Source organism: Scyliorhinus canicula, chromosome 4, assembly GCF_902713615.1.
Source record: "Scyliorhinus canicula chromosome 4, sScyCan1.1, whole genome shotgun sequence".
In the NCBI taxonomy this organism is placed as follows: Eukaryota; Metazoa; Chordata; class Chondrichthyes; order Carcharhiniformes; family Scyliorhinidae; genus Scyliorhinus; species Scyliorhinus canicula.
Genome location: NC_052149.1, coordinates 194,753,580 through 194,776,140, shown reverse-complemented (window position 1 = coordinate 194,776,140; position 22,561 = coordinate 194,753,580). Strand labels below are relative to the sequence as shown.

Below are 22,561 nucleotides of genomic sequence, written 5' to 3'. Positions count from 1 at the left end.
CCAAAGTGAATGACAGCAAAGAACAAAGAAATGTACAGCACAGGAACAGGCCCTTCGGCCCTCCAAGCCTGTACCAACCATGCTGCCCGTCTAATATAAAATCTTCTAAACATCCGGAGTCCGTATCCCTCTATTCCCATCTTATTCATGTATTTGTCAAGATGCCCCATAAACGTCACTATCGTCCCTGCTTCCACCACCACCTCTGGCAGCGCGTTCCAGGCACCCACTACCCTCTGTGTAAACAAACTTGCCTCGTACATCTCCTCTAAACCTTGCTCCTCGTACCTTAAACCTATGCCCCCGAGTAATTGACCCCTCTACCATGGGAAAAAGTATCTGACTATCCACCCTGTCTATGCCCCTCATAATTTTGTCGACCTCTATCAGGTCGCCCCTCAACCTCCTTCGTTCCAGTGAGAACAAACCGAGTTTATTCAACCGCTCCTCATAGCTAATGCTCTCCATACCAGGCAGCATCCTGGTAAATCTCTTCTGCATCCTCTCTAAAGCCTCTACATCCTTCTGGTAGTGTGGTGACCAGAATTGAACACTATACTCCAAGTGTGGCCTAACTAAGGTTCTATACGGCTGCAACATGACTTGCCAATTCTTATACTTAATGCCCCGGCCAATGAAGGGAAGCATGCCGTATGCCTTCTTGACTACCTTCTCCACCTTTCAGTGACCTGTGCACCAAGATCTCTCTGACTGTCAATACTCTTGAGGGTTCTACCATTCACTGTATATTCCCTACCTGTATTAGACCTTCCAAAATACATTACCTAAAATTTGTCCGGATTAAACTCCATCTGCCACCTTGCCGCCCAAGTCTTCAAACGTTCTAAATCCTGCTGTAGGATAACTTCACACTGATCCAAATTATACTGCATCTGCCATTGATTTGCCGACTCGCCCAACCTGTCCAGATCATGCTGTAGAATCCCTGCATCCTCATCACAGTTCACCCTCCCACCCAACTTGGTATCATCTACATTTTGTTCCCTCATCCAAATCATTAATACATATTGTGAATAGCTGGAGTCCCAGCACCGATCCTTGTGGCACCCCACTAGTTACTGCCTGCCAATTTGAAAGGACCCATTAATTTCTACTCTTTGTTTCCTCGCTGCCAACCAGTTTTCTATCCACCTAGATACACTTCCCCAATCCCATGCGCTTTAATTTTGCACAATAATCTCTTATGTGGGACTTTGTCAAACGCCTTCTGAAAGTCCAAATATACCACATCAACTGGCTCCCCCTTGTCAACTGTACTAGTTACATCTTCAAAGAATTCCAACAGATTTGACATACATGATTTCCCCTTCATAAATCTGTGCTGACTCAGTGTGATCCTGCCACTGATTTCTAAATGTTCCGCTATAAAGTCCTTGATAATGGATTCAAGAATTTTTCCCATTACCGATGTTAGGCTTACTGGTCTATAATTCCCTATTTTCTCTCTACCTCCCTTTTTGAATATTGGAGTGACATTAGATGCCTTCCAATCTGCAATCTGTCCCAGAGTCTATGGAATCCCGGAAGATGACCACCAATGCATCTGCTATTTCCAGAGCCATCTCCTTAAGCACTCTGGGATGCAGATTATCAGGCCCTGGGGATTTATCCACCTTCAGTTCCATCAATTTCCCAGCACCATTTCTCTACTAATATTGATCTCCCTCAGTTCTTCCCTCTCGCTAAACCTTTCATTCTCCAACATTTCTGGTATTATCTTGTGAGTTGTCCTGATCATTGCAAGACAAAGAGCTTTGAAATGTCTTTTTTTCAGCAGTACTCTTCTGTAGTACCTACAATAATGTTTACTTGGGACTCATGGATTGGGAATAGACAGAAAATAGATGAACAATAAAGCAGATTAACCTGCACAAAGATCCCTTGGCCCTTAGCAGTTTACAATCAATAATAATGACTGAAGGGACTGAGTGTAACAATCCTAGGTTTGCTGATGATGCAAAGTTAAGTGGAAAAATCAGCAGTGAAGAGGATACAAAAAAGTGTTGTAGAAGGATATGGACCGATTGGATTTATGGTTAGGAACATGGCAGCGGACTGATGACGTGTGAAGTCCTCCACTTAAGTAGAAAAAAGTTACTTCTTTTGAATGGTGACAAATGGGAAATGTTTTTATTCTGTGAAGCAACAGTGCTAACCACTGTGCGGGTATATTCAAGCCAGTGATCGATTGTTTTTTTTAGATGCTAAGATGATTAAGGGAAATGGTTAGCACTGTTGCTTCACAGTGCCAGGGTCCCAGGTTCGATTCCTGGCTTGGGTCACTGTCTGTGGAGTCTGCACGATCTTTCCGTGTCTGCATGGGTTTCCTCCGGATACTCTGGTTTCTTCCCTCATGTCCCAAAAGAAGTGCTTGTTAGGTGAATTGGACATTCTGAATTCTCCCTCTGTGTACCCAAACAGGCGCCGGAATGTGGCGACTCGGAGCTTTTCACAGTAACTTCATTGCAGTGTTAATGTAAGTCTACTTGTGACAATAATAAAGATTATTATTATTAGATGAAGTTAAGATAGTAGATCAGCAGTGATCTTACTTAATGGCAGTACAGTTTTGAAGGGCCAAATGGCCTATGCCTGCCCCTTTTTCATAATCTCTTATGTTGGCAGTAATTTTAAGACTACTTCATTTACGTAGACAGGAGAGACAAACCAGAGATAAAGGACAGGTTGAGACACAAACATTCCAACTTAACTGATTTTAATGTGGTTAATGCCTGTTAATGGTATCCACGCAGAACCAATTCACATACACATCCAACACAAATAGCTATTGGCCAAGTCAGCAATAACACCACCTTTAGATACTTGCAAGCTCAAAGTGGATTTATTGTTTTAATTTTTAAAAATAGTTTCTTATAAAATTGGAGTTTCACTGAATGTGACATTCTCCGGAATATTTTACAGACCTGTGAAAAGCCAACCCAGTTTCTTAAGATTATTTAATAACTCAAGGAATTTCATTCCTGCAGCTGGTTGGGCAGATTTAAGCAAATCAAACTAATTCGAGAAATAAAAACAAAAGATTAATATAAACCGAAATGCAGGTAATGCTCAGCAGGCCAGCCAGCATTGTAATAGTAATAACTCATTGCATGCGTCCAAATTGAATGCATTCTAGTATCACTGCAGTGGCTGTCTTCTCACCACCCCTTCCCTCTTACCAAAAGTAAGTGCGAGATTCACTGCTGAAAACCATGGCAGCCGATGTGCCGAACAGCATGAAGAAGGGCATCTGGTTGGAAACTTCGGATCTTATCAGCTGCTTTGGCCTGCATATACCTGTACACAAATTACTGTTAATTTATATACAAACTGAGCAGCTTCTTATCATATTTCCTTTTGTTCCTCCCCTCATCGTGTTTTCCCCCTCTCGCCTGTTAAAGAGATTATTTTGTGGACTCCTGCACTAGCAGATGGATCACTTGTAAAATTGTGTGGGTTGAAAATTCCAGCACAAAATCATGAACAAGGCTCAGAAGTCGTGTCTCAGTCATTGAATTTGCTAGAATTGGCATGTCTGCGTCAGTTTATATTCTTTGCAGTTTCCAGTGCCTATCAGCCCACTTTGGCAACCTCTTCAAAATGCCAGCTGCAGAGGAAGACCACAGTCAAATAATCCGTGAGGTATGGGCAAATAACCTGGAAGAAGAGATGAGGAAAATTCGCCTGATTATTCAGAAATACAACTATATAGCAATGGTAAGTGTTTATAAGTAAAATTTAAATAATTTTACATTTAACAACACATTGCAAAACAAAATAGACCCAACACTAACTCCTGAACCTGCCCCCAACACCCCAACCAAACCCCCCTCTCCAACCCCCTAGCAGTTGACTGCAACCAGCTCCCCGAAATGTAGGAAAAACAACCCCCATCTTTTATGGAATCCCTCACTCGCCCCTGTTAAAGCGAATTTCACCTTTTCTAAGTGCAAGAACTCCATTAAATCCCCCCGCCAGACCAAGGCACAGGGTGGAGAAGCTGACCTCCACCCCAACAGAACCCGCCTGCGAATGATCAATCAGGTGAAGGCTAAAACACCTGCCCCTCCTTCCGCCTGCAACTCGGGCATGACTGACACCCTGAATGTGGCTCCCAGGGGACAGGAATCTAAATCCATATGCAAGATCACTGACATGGTGCTGAAGAATGACCTCCAAAATGTCTTCAACTTCGGGCAGGACCAGAATATGTGATTGGCTGGGCCCCTCCAACACCGTTTGCAAATATCCTCCAACCGCTCAAACAACAGGCTCATCCTCGACTTTGCCAGGTGCACTCTGTACTACCTCGCACACGAGGTTCAGGCATTCACCCTCCGCAGCACCTCACACCTCAACCCCTCCTCTGGGTGCCATCTTCAGCTCCTCCTCAAACTTAGCCTTCACTCCCTCCAAAGATGCCTCATCCTTCTCCAAAATCCTCCCATAGAGCGTCAAGATGACCTCCCCAACCCCCATCACCGACAATACCCTTTCCAGCAACACAGAGGGTGGTGCCATCAGAAAGGTCGGGGAAACCTTTTTTACAATATCTCGCACCTGCATATACCTGAAACCCTCCCCACGCAAGATCCCAAACCTCTCCCCCAGCTCGTACAAACTTTTTTTTATTTTTTATTTTTATATATTTATAAATTTAGAGTACCCAATTATTGTTTCCAATTAAGGGGCAATTTAGCATGGCCAATCCGCCTACCCTGCACATCTTTGGGTTGTGGGGGTGAAACCCACGCAGACACGGGGAGAATGTGCAAACTCCACACGGACAGTGACCCAAGGCCGGGATTCGAACCCGGGTCCTCAGCGCCGTAGGCAGCAATGCTAACCACTGTGCCACCGTACTGCCCCAGCTTGTCCAAACTTAACCACTCTTCCAAAAACAAGTCCTTCATCTCCATCACCCCTCGCTCTTCCCATCCATGAAACCTTGCATCCATCCTCCCTGGCTCAAACGCGTGGTTCGTCGGATTGACATCAACTTTGACCCTGCCCCCAACCTAAAGGACTGCCGAAATAGTCTCTATATTTTCAGCAGTGCCACCATCACAGGACTCCCAAAGAACTCCCTTAGGGCAAATGGGATTGGCGCCTTTGCCAGCGCCCACAATCCCGACTTCTTCATCTGCCTCCATCCTCACCCACAAAACTCCATCTACACGTTTGCTGATGACATGACCGTAGTGGTCCGATCTCAAACAAAAGCGAGTCAGAGCATAGGAGGGAGATAGAGAACCTAATGGAGTGGTGTAGCGACAACAACCTCTCCCTCAGTGTCAGAAAAACTGACGAACTGGTCATTTGCTTCAGGAAGCAAAGTATCATACACACCCGTCTGCATCGATGGTGCCGAGGTGGAGATGGTTGACAGCTTCAAATTCCTAGGTGTGCACATCAACAATCTGTCCTGGTCCACCCACGTTGCCGCTATGACCAAGAAAGCACAACAGTGCCTATACTTTCTCAGGAAACTAAGGAAATTCGGCACGTCCACATTGACTCTTACCAACTTTTACAAATGCATCATAGAAAGCATCACAGCCTGGTATGGCAACTGCTCGCCCAAGACTGTAAGAAACCACAGAGAGTCATGAACACAACCCAGTCCATCACACAAACCCGCCTCCCATCCATTGACTCTGTCTACACCTCCCGCTGCCTTGGGAAAGCAGGCAGCATAATCAAAGACCCCTCCCACCCGGCTTATTCACTCTTCCAACTTCTTCCATCGGGCAGGAGATACAAAAGTCTGAGAACATGCACTAACAGATTCTAAAACAGCTTCTTTTCCGCTGTTACCAGACTCCTGAATGACCCTCTTATGGACTAATCTGATTTCTTCACACATCTTCTCTACTGAATAGTACTGCACTCCTGTATGCTTCACTCGATGCCTGTGTCTATATACAGTAGTCCCCCTTTATAACGCGGGTGTTGGGTCCAAGACAGCCACCCGCGTTGTATCCGAGCCGCGGATATCCATGATGGGGGTTTTAAATTTATTTAAAAATCTATGCTAGCGCTTCCCATTGTGAGTCTACGGGGGGCAGGGAGAGAGGTCAGACCCCCGTAGACTCACAATGGGAAGCGCTAGCATAGATTTTTAAATAAATTTAAAACCCCCATCGTGGATCCAATTAAAATTTCAGCGGCCGGCTCACTTTGATCCGGAGAGGGAAGCTGCTCTCACTGAAATCAGCCGGCCGCTGAAATTGACACTGCCAGCTGCTCTCTCCCTCCAATCCAACTTTTAAGTTTTAATGTTTCTGATTGGAGGGAGAGAGCAGCCGGCAGTGTCAATTTCTTTTTTTTTCCTCCGGCTTGCCCCCTCTCCCCCCACATCCTCCAAATAGACCCCTCTCCCCCCACACCCTCCGACTCGCCCCCTCTCCCCCCACATCCTCCAACTAGACCCCCTCTCCCCCCACACCCTCCGGCTCGCCCCCTCTCCCCCCCCAACACCCTCCGGCTCGCCCCCTCTCCCCCCACACCCTCCGGTTCGCCCCCTCTCCCCCCACACCCTCCGGCTCGCTCCCTCTCCCCCTCTCCCCCACACCCTCCTGCTCTCCCCCACAGCGTCCAGCTCACCCCCTCTCCCCCCACACCTTCCGGCTCGCTCCCTCTCCCCCACACCCTTCTGCTCTCCCCCACAGCGTCCAGCTCGCCCCCTGTCCCCCCACACCCTCCGGCTCGCCCCCTCCCCACACCCTCCGGCTCGCCCCCTCCCCCTCCTCTCCTCCCCCGTCCCCCAACACCCGCAGGGCCCCCCTCTCTCCCCCAACACCCGCAGGGCCCCCCTCTCTCCCCCAACACCCGCAGGGCCCTCCTCTCTCCCCCAACACCCGCAGGTCCACCCTCCCCCACACCCCCAGGGGTGTTGAGGGGGGCGGGTATGGGGGAGACCCCCCTGTGGGTGTGGGGGAGACCACAGCGTCCAGCTCGCCCCCTCCCCCCCCACACCTTCCGGCTCGCTCCCTCTCCCCCTTCTCCCCCCCCCCCCCAACACCCGCCCCCCCCTCTTCTCCCCCCCCCCCCAACACCCGCCCCCCCTCTTCTCCCCCCCCCCCCAACACCTGCCCCCCCCTCTTCTCTCCCCCCCCCCCCCCCCCCCCCCCCACCCCCTCGGCAGTGTCAATTTCAGCGGCCGGCTGATTGTTTCAGTGAGAGAGCAGCTTCCCTCTCCGGATCAAAGTGAGCCGGCCGCTGAAATTGACACTGCCGGCTGCTCTCTCCCTCCAATCCAACTTTTAAGTTTTAATGTTTCTGATTGGAGGGAGAGAGCAGCCGGCAGTGTCAATTTCAGCGGCCGGCTCACTTTGATCCGGAGAGGGAAGCTGCTCTCTCACTGAAACAATCAGCCGGCCGCTGAAATTGACACAACTGACAGTTGGGGTCCATAAGCCCCCCCGCGGTATATAGCGAACCGCGGTATTGCGGAGCGCGGTATAACGGGGGACTACTGTATTTATATTATGTGTTTGTTTGCCCTATGTTTTTTTCATGTATGGAATGATCTGTCTGGACTGTGCAGAACAATACTTTTCACTGAACCTTGGTACACGTGACAATAAACAAATCCAAAAGCCTCCATCTCCCTGCTCCCATCCCGCACCTTCTCCGTGTTCGCCACCCAATAATATTATAACAGGTTCAGAAGGACTAAGCCCCCCCGACTGTCGTCCTCTCTGAAGTACCGACCTCATAATCCTTGCCACTTTACCTGGTGGCAAGTATTTAGTATACCAGGCATGTTGTCTTCACCACCACTCCTTAAGTCAAGCTTTGGCACAAATGCTACCTGTTCCCAAAGATGCAATTCCAAAAAATATATTTATTTCTGCAACTCTACTGTCCAGCCCTGCCATTTTATTTATTTATTTTTATAAATTTAGAGTACCCAATTCTTTTCCCTTCCAATTAAGGGGCAATTTTAGCGTGGCCGATCTACCTACCCTGCACATCTTTGGGTTTGTGGGGTGAGACCAACGCAGACAAGCCCTATATTCATCCCACATCTGCGAGCACAGCAGCATAAAAACTATAGCAAAAGCAAACTAAATTAAATAATAGAAGTCGGAAATAAAAGTAGATAATGCTGGAAAACACTCAGGTCAGGCAGCACCTGCGGAAAGAGAGCGGGGTTCATGATTCAGATCGATGACATCTTAGCAGAACTGTTGATGTCTGGCAACAGTGTCCTGCAGTCTGAATCGCAGTGAAGCAGTCTGGAGTGCTGAGGGAGCAGTGAGAGCACAGAGGACCCAACCTGGGCAAGGCCAAACAGAAGGGGCCTACAGAAGGACAAGCAGGAGCGCCAAGGGAGCGGCGAGAGTTTTAAGAGATCATCAACGTCGGCTATGCCCAGAGAGTGACTAAACACCTCAGGAGAATCTGTCGCTGACTGGTGGACGATGAGTGTTTGTTAGTCCCCGTCCTACAACAGAGCCAATCATCTTGGGTTTCTCTGCCATTGGGCCAAGACCTCGCTCTGCTGGGGCCATGTGGTGGTTGGTGTGCAACAACCATCCCACATTAAAAGAATACATGCACAGGCATCATCCACCACAACCCATCCCACCCACTCAAATGAATTTATGGACAACTCCAGCAATGACAGACCCGAACATCGCACCGCCATCATAGTCCGGGAACTCCGGCACTACAACTTGACGTCTCAACCCTGAGTGAAACACAGCTGATAGGAGAAGGCTAGCTTAAAGAACAAGGTGGCGGATACGCCTTTTTCTGAAAAGGCAAATCAGAAGAAGAACATAGTCTCTATGGGGTCAGCTTAAAAATGTATTTGTTGGATGTCTCACCAAACCCCCTGTGGTAAGTGAGCGCCTCATGACCCTATGGCTCACCCTGTCCCAGAAGCAGCAAATAATAGCCATCAGTGCCTGTGCCCCAACCCTAGAAGCAACAGATGATCAAAAGAATCATTCTACTCCAGTCTCGACCAAAAGCTGTCCTGCATCCAAAAGCTGATTCTCCTTGGCGACTTCGATGCCAGAGTCGGGAGGGACGTAAACCTTTGGAAAGGTGTATTAGGCAGGGAAGCATAGGGAAAACAAACACCAACAGAGTCCTCCTTCTGACAAAATGACTGGGACATGACCATGACCTTCTGTCAGAGAGAGAAGCACAAGGCCTCATGGCAATGCTCCCCCTCCAAGCACTGACGCCTAATAAACTACATCATTGTCCAAGCGAAGGACAAAGATGTCCGCATCACCTGTGTCATGACCAAAGCCAATGACTGCTGGACTGACCATCGACTAATCCACTGCACCATCTCCATCAACCTGGCCCCAAAGTGGCAGAGGCAGAAAAAACTCTGCCGCAGGAGTCCCAATGTCGCTGGACTCAACGGCTCTGAGAAGAAAGACCTACTCAGCTGGTACCTCTCAGCCAACCTGGCAACAACCAATGAGCCAGAACCGCAGAGTGCCCACAGTGGCTGGTCCACCCTAAAAGTCACCATAGTCAACGCCTGCGAGGAGATGCTGGGATGCTTGACCAGGAAACATCAAGACTGATTTGACGAGAACAATCTGGAGATCCTGGATCTTCTAGATCTCAGGTGGAAGGCATTCCTGAACTAGCAACTCCGTCAAAACTCGAGCAAGAGGAACCAAGCCTGCAGGCAACTGAAGATCACGAGACCTAAAGAACAAATAGTGGGCGCGGGGGACTCAGCAACTCGCCAACAATCATGATGCGTGTAGCTTCTTCAGCGCAATTAAAGCAGAGTACCCAGGGACCGACCGACCCCCCCCCCCCCCCCCCCCCCCCCCCCCCCCCCGTGAGCCAAAAACGGAGAGACGCTCGTCAAAGACAGAGAGGCAGTCAAAATCTGCTAGAGAGAGCACTTAGAGGATCTCCTCAACTAAGATGCATCCCGCAACATATTACCCGCCACTATCTCAGCACAACCCAGCCTTCCATGAGGTTGAAAAAGCCATCTGACCGCTTAAAATAAGGTGAGTGAAACCCCAGCTGAAATATTAAAATACAGCAAAGAGGCACTTTTGACACAAATGCATGACCTCATCACCCTCGTCTAGAAGAAAGAGAGCATACTGGGAGATTCGAGACACCGTAATCGTGACCATCTTCAAGAAAGGAGACAGGTCCGACTGCAGAAATTACAAAGGAATTTCCCTACTCTCCACCACAGAAAAATTCATTGCGTGAATCATCCTCAACCACCTCTCCCCAGTGGCGGAAGAGCTCCTCCGCGTCTCCATGAGGTTTCCGTCGTCAAGCGGCACAATGGATATGATTCTCAATGCAGGACAAATCTGGGAAAAGTGCCAGGAGCAACTCCAACCCTTATACATGGTCTACTTCGACCTCGCAAAGGTCTTTGATTCTGTTAACCATGCGGGATTGAGGAACATCCTCCTCAAGTTCGGCTGCCTGCAGAAATTCATCATCATATTAATAATCTTTATTAGTGTCACAAGTAGGCTTAGATTAACACTGAAATGAAGTTACTGTGAAAATTTTCCGCCTGCTCCATGATGACGTGCATGTTGTGGCCCTCATCAATGGATCTACCACAGACCCAATACGAGCACAAACTGGCGTCAAGCAGGGCTGCATCATTGCACCAATGCTTTTTTCCATCTTCCTCACTGTAACACTCCACCCCATTGCCATGAAGCTCCTCGCCGGAGTGGAGCTAACTTACAGAACAAGTGGGAAACTGTTCAACCTCTACATCTGCAGGCCAGAACCAAAACCACCCTATCATTGAGCTGCAGTACGCAGATGATGCCTACATGGCCAATGTACAGCAAGCACCTCAAATCTCTGTGGAGAGATATCACCAACGTTGCCTTCGCAAAATCCTGCAAATCCACTGGCACGAGCGTCCTCTCCCTGGCCAATATCCCCAGTATCGAGGCACTGGTCACGTTCGACCAACTGTGATGAGCGGGCCACATTGTCCACATGCCTGACACAAGACTTCCTAAACAAGTGCTCTACTTTGAGCACTTGTTGTGGCATGCAAGCACCAGAAGAGTGGAGGGAATGCTACAAGGACACTCTAAAAGCCTCTACTTAATGCAATATCCCCATTGACACGTGGGAATCGCTTGCCGTAGAATGCACAAACAGGAGAAGAAGCAACTGCGAAAGTATCAACAACTTTGGGTGTCATCGAGTGGAGCACGTGGAGGCCAAGCGTAAGCAGCAGAAAGAGCGTACAGAATTCAGAGCCACCCACCTGCCTCATTGATCACCTCCTTCCCCATTGTGGCAGAGTCTGCGTCTCCATGATTGGTCTATTCAGCTTTAATTTGTATAGAAACTAACATATTCTTTGAATAATTAAGAGCTCCGTCTGTATTTAACCAGATTACTTTTGCAGGAATGAACAAATATAGCATCAGTTCTTTTGCTGGAAGATTGATTCACATGTTTACTGTGTTGGTGGGTGGAAGAGGGCAGTGATAATTCCATCCTCTCTTCATTGATATTTTAACTTAGTTTCATAATGCCATTGTTTTCTAATTCACCGTTCAAAATTCTGACAATTATTATCATTTGGATTCTGCATTTCACCACTTGTCATTCCATCTTTTCTATAATAAAAGCAAGCATAGTTCCTACTTCTAACTGGAGTCTCTCCATCTTCATTGTTGTTCTTGACTGAACCATCTTCAATGCATCAATATTGTTTTGAAAGAATCCATCCAAATACCCAAAATAGCAACCGTTTCACAAATATAACCACATTAGTTCTTCCTGTCTCTTCTCCAATTACGTGATATGGTTTCACATTTTACTTATAATTCTTGTCTTTTTACCCTCTTCTTTTTTGTGGGTGTCCGTTTGGCTGCAGATCAGCAGGGGGAAAAAACTATTTATGAAATTGCCCAACACAGGGAATGGGCAGCTATACAGCCATAGAATCATACAGTATAAAAAGGAGGGCATGAGGCCGATTTTGCCAGTACTCGCTCTTTGAAATAACTATCCAATTATTCTCACTCTTCTGTTCTTTCATCATAGTCCTGTAAATCCTCCCTCTTCAAGTATTATCCAATACCTTTTTTGAAAGTTATCACTGACTTTGCTTTCACCACTCCTTGAGGCAGTGCATTCCAGGTTGTAACCGTATAAAAATCTTTTTCTCATGTCACCTCTTAATGTTTTACCGAGTGCCTTAAATGTCCATCCTTTATTGATTTGGTTATAACAGTACTGAGTCTCAACATAAATGAAACTATTTATTCTGTGCTCCGTTAACGAGTGATATGTGTGTCACAAATATTTACTTTTTATTCTCATTTCATGAGCTCTTTTTTGGGTTTTTTTCCCCTTGGAACAACAATTTCCGATGTTTTTAAGTTGTATCGATAATCGATCAACTTTTCATGTTGAATATTTAACCTTTCATAGGATACAGAATTTCCTGGTGTTGTGGTAAGACCAATTGGAGAATTTCGTAGCACTGTAGATTACCAGTACCAGCTTCTGCGATGTAATGTGGACTTGCTGAAAATCATCCAGCTAGGCTTGACGTTCATGAATGAGAAAAACCAATATCCTCCTGGGACCTCTACTTGGCAATTCAACTTTAAATTCAACCTTACGTAAGTACAGATAATGCTGCCCAATTGTATGTATCATGTTCTGTTTTGCCTTTTACCAGGGCTTGATGTGTTGCTGCTTATGGTTCTATTAGTCCAGATCACCCTCTAGTATTTCATCCAAGTGGATGTTCTACAACAAATTATTTGTTTTTTGCGCCATGACAGATGAATTCTGGCCCAGTATCATACATACAAACTTTCAGTAGGATTTGCTACTTAATGATCAGGAGCAGAATTCCGGTTCTCCCACTCTAGTTGTACTAATGGCAATTTTGGTGCCCTGTGAGGTTGATTAACAAATTAACATATTTTCCTTATACATGATACCTTCTTGGCTGATATGTGAGTAGTTATTTACTGGATAAGCTTGGTTAATCATTGCGGTACTTACTTGTGTTTTAGCTGGCTATGACTTAATTTCCTTAAATCGTAACAGCTTCAAAATTTAATAATTTAGCAACCCTCGTCGACAAAGTTTTTCACTATAATGATTATTCGTGCATTTGGGGTGAACCAACTTTGAAAAGTTATTTTATTTTATCGAAAAATTATTAGATTAAATTAGAGTTTTAGTGTCTGTGGAATGAACATATTTGAAACTTGTTTTATTTTAAAGGGAGGACATGTACTCGCAAGATTCGATAGATCTGCTGAGAACTTCTGGGCTCCAGTTCAAAAAACACGAAGAAGAAGGAATTGAAACCTCTTACTTTGCAGAGTTGCTCATGACATCTGGGGTGGTGCTGTGTGATAATGTCAAATGGCTTTCGTTTCATAGGTTGGTCCCTGGAATTAAAGTGTAGTATTTAATATAGATTATGAACAAGCATTTTCTGTGCGTATGTTAGGAATTAGGAAAAGACACACAATCACAAATACAATTGCCATCTACATGGCCCCCTTCACATTTACTCAAGGCCATGCCACCCTCCTATGTTCCCATAACATTAACGCCTAGAAGTAGTAGCCGTTTTAGACTTCGATTTATTGTCACATGTACAGACTTCCAGTGAAAAGTATTGTTCTACGTACAGTCCAGGCAGATAGTTCCATACATGAAAAACATTGGACATAGACAACTACACAATGTAAATACATTGACATTGGATGAAGCAAACGGTGTATAGTGCTAAAACTGTAGACAAGATGTATAGAGAGTTCAGTCCACAATAGGGTCATTCTGGAATCTGGTAACAGCGGGGAAGAAGCTATTTTTGAATGATGTTGCTTGATCTCAGACTTTTGTATCTTTTGCCTGGTGGAAGAGAGAATAACCCAGGTGAGAGAGGACTTTGATTATGCTGCCCGATTTCCCAAGGCAGTGGGAGGTGTAGACCGTGTCAGTGGATGGTAGGTGGATTTGCATGATGAACTGGGCTGTGTTCACTACTCTCTGCAGTTTCCTACGGTCGTGGGCCGAGCAGTCGTCATACACAGCTGCGATGCAGCCAGATAGGATGATTTTTATGGTGCGTCTGTAAAAATTGGTTAGAGTTGATATGGACATTCCAAATTTCCATAGATTCCTAAGGAAGTGTAGGCGTTGTCGTGCTTTCTTGGTCATAGCGTCGGCAAGGGTGGACCAGGACAGATTGTTGGTGGTGTTTACAGCTTGGAACTTGAAGCTGTCAACCATCTGCACCTCGACACCATTGATGCGGACTGGGCGTGTACGGTACTTCGCTTCCTGAAGTCGATGACCAGCTCCTTAGTTTTGCTGACGTTGAGGGAGAGATTGTTTTGTTGCACCATTCCCCTAGGTTCTCTATCTCCTTCCTGTATTCTGACTCATTGTTGTTTGAGATACAACCCACTACGGTCTTGTCATCAGCAAACTTGTAGATGGAGTTGCAGCCGAATTTTGCCACACAGCTCTAGTGTATAAGGAGTATAGTAGGAGGCTAAGTACACGGCTTTGCAGGGCCCCGGAATTGAGGACTACCATTGAGGAGGTGTTGTTGTTTATCCTTACTGATTGTGGTATATAGGTCAGAAAGTCGAGGATTCAGTTGCAGATGGAGGAGCCAAGTCCTAGGTTTTGGAGTTTGCGTATGAGCTTGGCTGAGATTATGGTGTTGAAGGCGGTGCTGAGTCAATGAACAGGAGTCTGACGTATGAGTCTTTATTATCAAGATACTCCAGGGATGGGTGTAGGGCCTGAGAGATAGTGTCTGCTGTGGACGGGTTTTGACTATGCAAATTGCAGTGGATCAATGCAGTCTGGAAGTATGGACTTGATGTGTCTCATAACTAACAGGAGTGGGTGATCTAAAATGTTCTCTTATAATTTTAAGTCTTACCTTTTGTCATTTTTAATGGGAGGATTGAATTTGTTTATTGTCATATGTACCGAGGTACAGTGAAAAGTATTTTTCTGCATGCAGCTCAAACAGATCATTTACTACATGAAATGAAAATACATAATAGGGGGTACACAAGGTACACAATGTAAATACACAGACACAGGCTTCAGGTGAAGCATGCTGGAAAGCTAATACTTATTTCGGACACACCCCTCTCTCTCTCTACTCACTTACACACTCACATACCATACATACACACACACGCCTCTCTCTCTCTCCCCTCTTTTTACACACACATATCCCTCTCACACACGCCTCTCTTTCTAACATGCTGAACCCCTCTCTCACACGCTCACCCCCTCTCTCACACGCTCACCCCCTCTCTCACGCGCTCACCCGCCCTCTCACGCGCTCACCCGCCCTCTCACGCGCTCACCCGCCCTCTCACGCGCTCACCCGCCCTCTCACGCGCTCACCCGCCCTCTCACGCGCTCACCCCCTCTCTCACGCGCTCACCCCCTCTCTCACGCGCTCACCCCTTCTCGCACGCGCTCACCCCCCTCTCACACGCTCACCCCTTCTCACGCGCTCGCCCCCTCTCTCACGCGCTCACCCCCTCTCTCACACGCTCACCCCCTCTCTCACCCCCTCGCTCACACACTCACCCCCTCGCTCACACACTCACCCCCTCGCTCACCCTCTCGCTCACACGCTCACCCTCTCTCTCACACGCTCACCCGCTCTCTCACGCGCTCGCCCCTCTCACGCGCTCACCCCCTCTCGCACGCGCTCACCCCCTCTCGCACGCGCTCGCCCCCTCTCGCATGCGCTCGCCCCCTCTCTCACGCGCTCGCCCCCTCTCTCACGCGCTCGCCCCCTCTCTCACACGCTCGCCCCCTCTCTCACACGCTCACCCCTTCTCTCACACGCTCGCCCCTTCTCTCACACGCTCACCCCTTCTCTCACACGCTCACCCCCTCTCTCACGCTCACCCCCTCTCTCACGCTCACCCCCTCGCTCACACGCTCACCCCCTCGCTCACACGCTCACCCCCTCGCTCACACGCTCACCCCCTCGCTCACACGCTCACCCCCTCGCTCACACGCTCACCCCCTCGCTCACACGCTCACCCCCTCGCTCACACGCTCACCCCCTCGCTCACACGCTCACCCCCTCGCTCACACGCTCACCCACTCGTTCACACGTTCACCCCCTCTCTCTCACGCTCACCCCCTCGCTCATACGCTCACCCCCTCTCTCACACGCTCACACACTGTTTCCTCTTCAAATGCATTTTATGTGCAAGTCCTAGACAATACTGAGGCTTGGGCTGATAATTGGCAAGTGACATTCATGCCATACAAGTGTCAGGCATTGACTATCTCCAATAAGAGAGAATCAAAAAATTGCCCCTTGACATTCAATGGCATTACAGTCACTGAATCCCCCACTATCAACATCCTGGGGGTCACCATTGACCAGAAACTGAACTGGACTAACTATATAACTACTATGGCTACAAGACCAGTTTAAAAATTAAAAATCCTGCGGCGGGTACCTCATCTCCTGACTCCTCAAAGCCTGTCCACCGACTGCAAGTCAGGAGTGTGATGGAATACTCCCCATTTGCCTAGATCAGTGCAGTGCCAACAACACACAAGAAGCTGGACACCATTCAGGACAAGTAACCCGCTTGATTGGCACCCCTTCCACAAACATTCTCTTCCCATCACTCTGCTGTTCTCGCTCGCCGAATCAGAGGCTTGCTTCTCCAGAAGCCAGCGTTTGATTGGACAAGTAACTCTGCAGCATTTTTCAAACGTGCCTGTCTCTCCATGGGCCCTCTGTGTGGCTCCCGCGGACCCTTGTTTGGAGACACCTGATTTAAGCCATTATAGCTGAGCTAAACCTTGTATCCACAAGTGCAAGGATGACAAGAGAAATGATCAGAAATTGACACTATGATTAATCTACTCCCAGTATTTGCTCTCCTAATCTGTAAGTAGACAAATCTTTGCTGATTTTTTTCCTCGGAGTAAAATGTTAATTATTTTAAAAACTCAGTTGGACAACATGTGCATTGAGGCTTAATGGTATGCTAATCATTTTTGACAGTTCTAACAATTAAAAATAAACCCCTGTTCTGTCATTGAAATTGAATTGGAATATAAAATCGTTAACTAAGGAAGGTCAGCATGGACTTATTAAGGGACGGTCCTGTCTGTTTAGAAGTTGACTAGTCAAAAAAGTAAAAGCCCATGGTACCAAAAGGAAAGTTTCAAGTTGGATCCAAAGTCACCTCGAAGAACAATATAGCACGAGCACAGGCCCTTTGGCCTGTACCGGCCATGATACCAACCTTTGCAAAAACGCTCAGCACTTTGTGCCGTATCCCTCTATACCCATCCTATCTATGTGTTTGTCAAGATGCCTTTTGAACACCGTTAATGTATCTGCTTTCACAACCTCCCCTGGCAAAACCTCAGTGGTAGGAAGCATAGGGTAATGGTTGGTGAGTGTTTTAGTTACTGGGAGGTGTTTCCAATGAGTTTCTGCAGGGTTTAGTGGGAGATCCTTTGCTTTTTATGATGTATATCAATGAATTTGATTTTAAAAGAGTGGACGTGATTAAGAAGTCTGCAGTTGATACAGAAATAGGCCGTGTGGTTCGTAATAAGGAATGATCCTGTACACTCGGAAGATGTCAGTTATCTGGCCAGATTGTCAGAAAATTGGCAGACAGAATTCAGTACAAAAAGTGTACGGTGGTGCGTTTGGGTGGACAAACAAGGGAAAGGAATATGCAATAAATGGTAGGATACTGAGATGCCTAGAGGAAAGAGATCTGGAAGTGTATGTCCACAGATCCCTGAAGTTTTCAGAAACTGCTGAATGGAGATCGGTTGGCAGTAAAGGAACCCTCAGATTATTCAACTACTTTTACACACTAAAGATTTAATAGATTCATTGAAACATTAACAGAAACTTTGCTGCCCTCTCAGCTAAGGCTTCATATGTTGCATTGGGTGAAAATGTAGGGGAAAGCAGAACCTCCCATCAGTGGTCTTTATTTTGGCATTCTTCAAAACCTTTACTGGTTTATCTGTTCTTGTGGCATAAGTAATTTTTTTTTTTAAGTTCACAACTCTTCGTTTTTAGCATCAAACTGTGCCATTCTAAAATAAGAGTTTAGTTATTAAAATTGTATTAATCCTGCGAAATGTGTGTTTTGTACAGTGGTTATGACTTTGGCTACTTGATCAAACTTCTAACCCATTCACGACTACCAGAAGAAGAGCAAGAGTTCTTTGATATCCTGCATTTGTTCTTCCCTGCTATCTACGATGTGAAGTATCTGATGAAAAGCTGTAAAAACCTTAAGGTATTTGTATGAAGTTGAACATAAATTGCATATTTGTGCATATGTCAGATATCACAATTGAACAATAGTAAGGACAGTAATAATTAAAGTGAACGCACCGATGTAGCAGGTGTGCTTTATTTTAGTAAAGCCATTTCAGGCAGGTTTATATTGCGAGACTTCAATGTATATGTGCATCTGTCTATATGTCACCATTTTACAAAAGCCAGGAAAATAGTCATAGACTAAAATTGTATTTCTACCAGTCAAATCTATTTTGAAGTGGCTTTGCTTCCTCAACTTTGTCATGGTCTGTTGCCTCCTACCACTGCTGGTGATGCAGCAGTCTGAAATTCAAATTATTTTCACGTGATCAGCTTGTGGGCAGCCAGCAGGTGGCCGGAGCTTGTCAGTCCGGGTAAATGATGCTTTCAGCCAATTTATCCTTGAGCCCACCCATTCTGGCACAGGGGTTGTAGCCTTGCACCCAGCTTACGTCAGCAGGCTGGCACAAACAATTACAAATAACACTTTTAACTGAAAGAAGTGCTGTAAAGTGGTCATCCAGTCTGAAATTAAGCTGTCACATTTAACAGCGAGTGGACGTTTTCCACAGGGTGGTCTACAAGAAGTTGCCGAGCAGCTTGAGCTGGAGCGAATCGGACGACAGCATCAAGCGGGTTCGGATTCACTACTGACGGGCATGGCTTTCTTCAGAATGAGGGAGGTATGAAAGTGACAAATTGTGGCAACTTTGTTTTTTAAAATTGTAATAAATATTAACAGCTGACGCAAAGCATCATCTTAAGGGATGAAAGGCTACTACCATCTAATTAATCTGACTGTTTAACTTTTACTTGTACAGACTGCAGAAATCTTTTTCGAAGAAGTGTACAATAAATTCTTCCTGTTTTTGACTTGTTTTTCCAATTCTGTACCATACACTGTTGGACTTGTATTTTTTAGCACTTTTTTATGCTCACCTGGGTGAGTAAGGGGACAGCACTGGAACATATACAGACTTGCATCAACAAAAGCAGGAGTCACATCCCATAGACAGCAATGAGATAAATAACCAGTGAACCTGTTTTCTGGTGGTCTTGGTCAGTGGCACAGAATCCCTACAGTATAGAAGGAGTCCATTAGGCCCATTGAGTCTGCACTGTAACTCTGAAAGAGCACTCCATCCAAGCCCACTCCCCCACCTTATCCCAATAACCCCTTAACCTAACTTGCACATCTTTGGGCACTAAGGGGCAATTTATCATGGCCAATCCACCTGGACATCTTTAGACTGGGAGGAAGCCGGAGCACCGGGAGGAATTCCATGCAGACAAGGGAAGAAAGTGAAAATTCCACATAGTCACCGAGGCCGGAATTGTAACCAGGTCCCTGGTGCTGTGAGGCAGCAGTGCTGACCACTGTGCCACCCTGAGAGTGGAATGTTGACTGCAATACCAAGAGAATTCAGTTTGTCTCTGACATTGCTGCCTAATGTAATTTTAATATGAAGTTACTATATTTAAAACTAAATGAAACCTGAGCCAAAAATTCAGAATTTATCTATAGGATAAAAGTGTGCACATGATAACTAAATAAAATGGGCCATTTCTTTCAAAATACACGAGCCTGGCCCAGCTACTTCCTGAGTCTAAATCTTGAGATGAAAGGACTGCGTAATGCACGACAGGCTTTGGCTTCCTTTATGAAGGAGGCCTAGGTTGTTCTTTATTGGCTTGGTATGAAGGATGCTGGGAGAGAACCACAGAAATAATTAAATGGGTATTTCAGTATTATGTGACTGGACCGCCTGAGTATTACACTAGATCCTTTTAACCCATTCCTGATGGTCTTTGAAAACGGATACCCAATAAAGAGAAGATTATGCTTTGTGGCTCTGACCTTTTCCTTTTGGCCACCTAGATTGCAACCTCTTCTGCATTTTCCCTCCCCTCACTTAAATAAAAATGTTAGTGATCTAGGTGTGGCCAACAGGAATTCATTGGTTGATGCTGCCCAAATTTTGACCACATCGCTGACGCCAGTGCATTAATTGCTACATGTTAGCATGCTGTACAAGTATGTAGGTTAGCAGTCCGTATGGTATGGGGCAAAGCTATTAATTTGTGCACCGGTGTTCCTGAGAAGTATCAGCCCAATGCTGACTTGCTGTAAATTCATCCTAAATATTTATACTTCTATTTCTCAGTTATTTTTTGAAGACAACATTGATGACACAAAGTACTGTGGACATTTGTATGGTCTTGGATCAGGTTTAACTAACAACCACAATGGGACAGCTGGGACATCTGAAGAAGAAACCAACAGCAAACAGCACTGACCACAGCTGAGATGTTTTACCAAACCTTGATGTTTTTAAACAGACATTTTACTACAAAATGAGTGTTATTCTCCTGGCACAAATTTTGGAGATATTTGGCAGTATCCTGCCAGAGGTATTAAACATGGCTGCTTTTTTAAAGAAAAACACATTTTTGCCATTTAACATTTGTAAATGCTGTGCTGTTGCTCTGTTTTCTAGATCAGTAGATGGCACGGGAGGGAAGCCAGGCTGTAGGTTAATCTGCACTGGTCCAATACAGATCCTTCGGATTGTATGCCGAAATATGTTTATGTTGTCTTTTATCTCTTTCCCCTATTTTTCTCCCTTTAACTCCCTTTTCCTCTTTTTGGTTTTCCCTTTCTTTCCCATGATCAGGTGATATTAGTAATAAAAATTACACATCACAATGCTTTGCTAGTTTTGTGGAATAATGGGCCATAGCACCTTGTGGATTGTGATAACGTTTGGCGTATTTTTATGAGAAACATATTCATGCCAAAAAACATTTTCTTATGAAGGACTGCTGTGGGTGTAAAATGATTTCAGGAATAGCTTTTTTGTTTGGTTAATGTTCATTGTGCGGTACAGTGTTCGCAAAGTATTTTAATGGCACGTAGGGTGGAATTTCCCTTATTTAAACGGAAGGAAAATTTCCAGATCCGGTAACATTGAGTAAACCCCAAATCTTTATTATCTTGTTCAATTGACTTAAACAGCTAAAAGCAGGAATTTCAGCCGGGGGGATTGAACTTAATTTTCAGTAGTACAGTCCTGTTATTAATTTTCAATATAAATGAGTTCATTTAAAATGAGTTGTTCTTGTTCACGCTTTTATCAAATACATGTTATTGAAGTTATCATTAATCCTGTTTATAGGAAGAAAATAGAATTAAGATTTTTTTACTTCAATTTTTTTTAAAACCGAAAATTGTTAATTGTCGCTGTTGATCTGGTTTTCATCATCTGATTATCCCTATGTTAAAAGGATTTTGCAACAGTGCTTTGCCATTCACAGTGTATATACCATGGACCTGAAATGTGATATTTAACGGCAGGTAGATTCTCCATCTTCCATTGTGAACTGAATTGGGTGCATGAACCATGAGCTTTTTGTTGTGATATGATTAATGACTGCATTACTGTTACCACAAGAATCATAAATTGATCCAAGTCTCATTGGTTAAATATTAGTTATGATTTCAGTGGAAAGGCCACTCGTACATTGATTTAAACAAGACCTTCATACAGCTTTCACTTTTAAACGTCAAGAATAGACTCAAACCTTTTCATATTGCTGTTGATGGAAGTATTTTTACATGTAAATGGTTTCATTTACTTTGTCCATTGGCTTAATTAGTACCAACTTGCAGCAATGGATCTTATTTTAAATAGTTGGGTCAAGACCCTAGCTGTTGATATTTCATGAGAAATGGGGGTCTTTTGGTTTTAAGCACTTCCCTCTATAGAAATCTCCTTTTAAGAATTGACTCTGTATTTATTTTAATACTTTGGTGATGATGCAAGATATCCAGACTTTTAAACTAAAACCTGAACAAATGTAATTTAAAATGTTTGTAAATTAAAAGTTTGTTTCATACAAGAACTGGATGTAAAATCTTTTGTCTTTGGAGGACAAATTTAGCAACAAAGAATAGCATATTACAACATTGTCGCCTTGCGTCCATACAATCTTCATTGTGCACCATTGTTCGTTTGGACAAAGTTTGGAGTTGCTGAATGTGAGTATTTTTCTCCCCTTTATGAAGCACCATGGGAGATTTCCTGTTAAAAGTTGTGATTTAAATGTGTGTTGATGTTTGCCACTTATTTTTTTGTTCACTCTCAATTCTGTGTATATCTTCTAATTCCGTTTTAGTTTAAACATTTGATCTAAATTACACACTCA

At 45.2% G+C, this 22,561-nt stretch overlaps 1 protein-coding gene across 2 annotated transcripts in view; it reads left to right on the top strand.

The window, feature by feature from the left end:
- cnot8 (CCR4-NOT transcription complex, subunit 8) overlaps nucleotides 1-22,258 on the top strand; it is a 29,917-nt gene extending 7,659 nt beyond the window's left edge. Inside the window, exons 2-7 of one of the 2 annotated variants that reach the window (XM_038795798.1) lie at nucleotides 3,582-3,738; nucleotides 12,454-12,647; nucleotides 13,264-13,425; nucleotides 18,188-18,332; nucleotides 18,908-19,038; nucleotides 20,521-22,258. In XM_038795798.1, coding sequence (XP_038651726.1) covers nucleotides 3,622-3,738; nucleotides 12,454-12,647; nucleotides 13,264-13,425; nucleotides 18,188-18,332; nucleotides 18,908-19,009 — 720 coding nt within the window. In that variant the 5' untranslated portion in view covers nucleotides 3,582-3,621 and the 3' untranslated portion in view covers nucleotides 19,010-19,038; nucleotides 20,521-22,258. The remainder of the gene's footprint in view (nucleotides 1-3,581; nucleotides 3,739-12,453; nucleotides 12,648-13,263; nucleotides 13,426-18,187; nucleotides 18,333-18,907; nucleotides 19,039-20,520) is intronic. The other variant, XM_038795797.1, reaches the window with a different exon arrangement.
- Nucleotides 22,259-22,561: the final 303 nt, after the last annotated feature.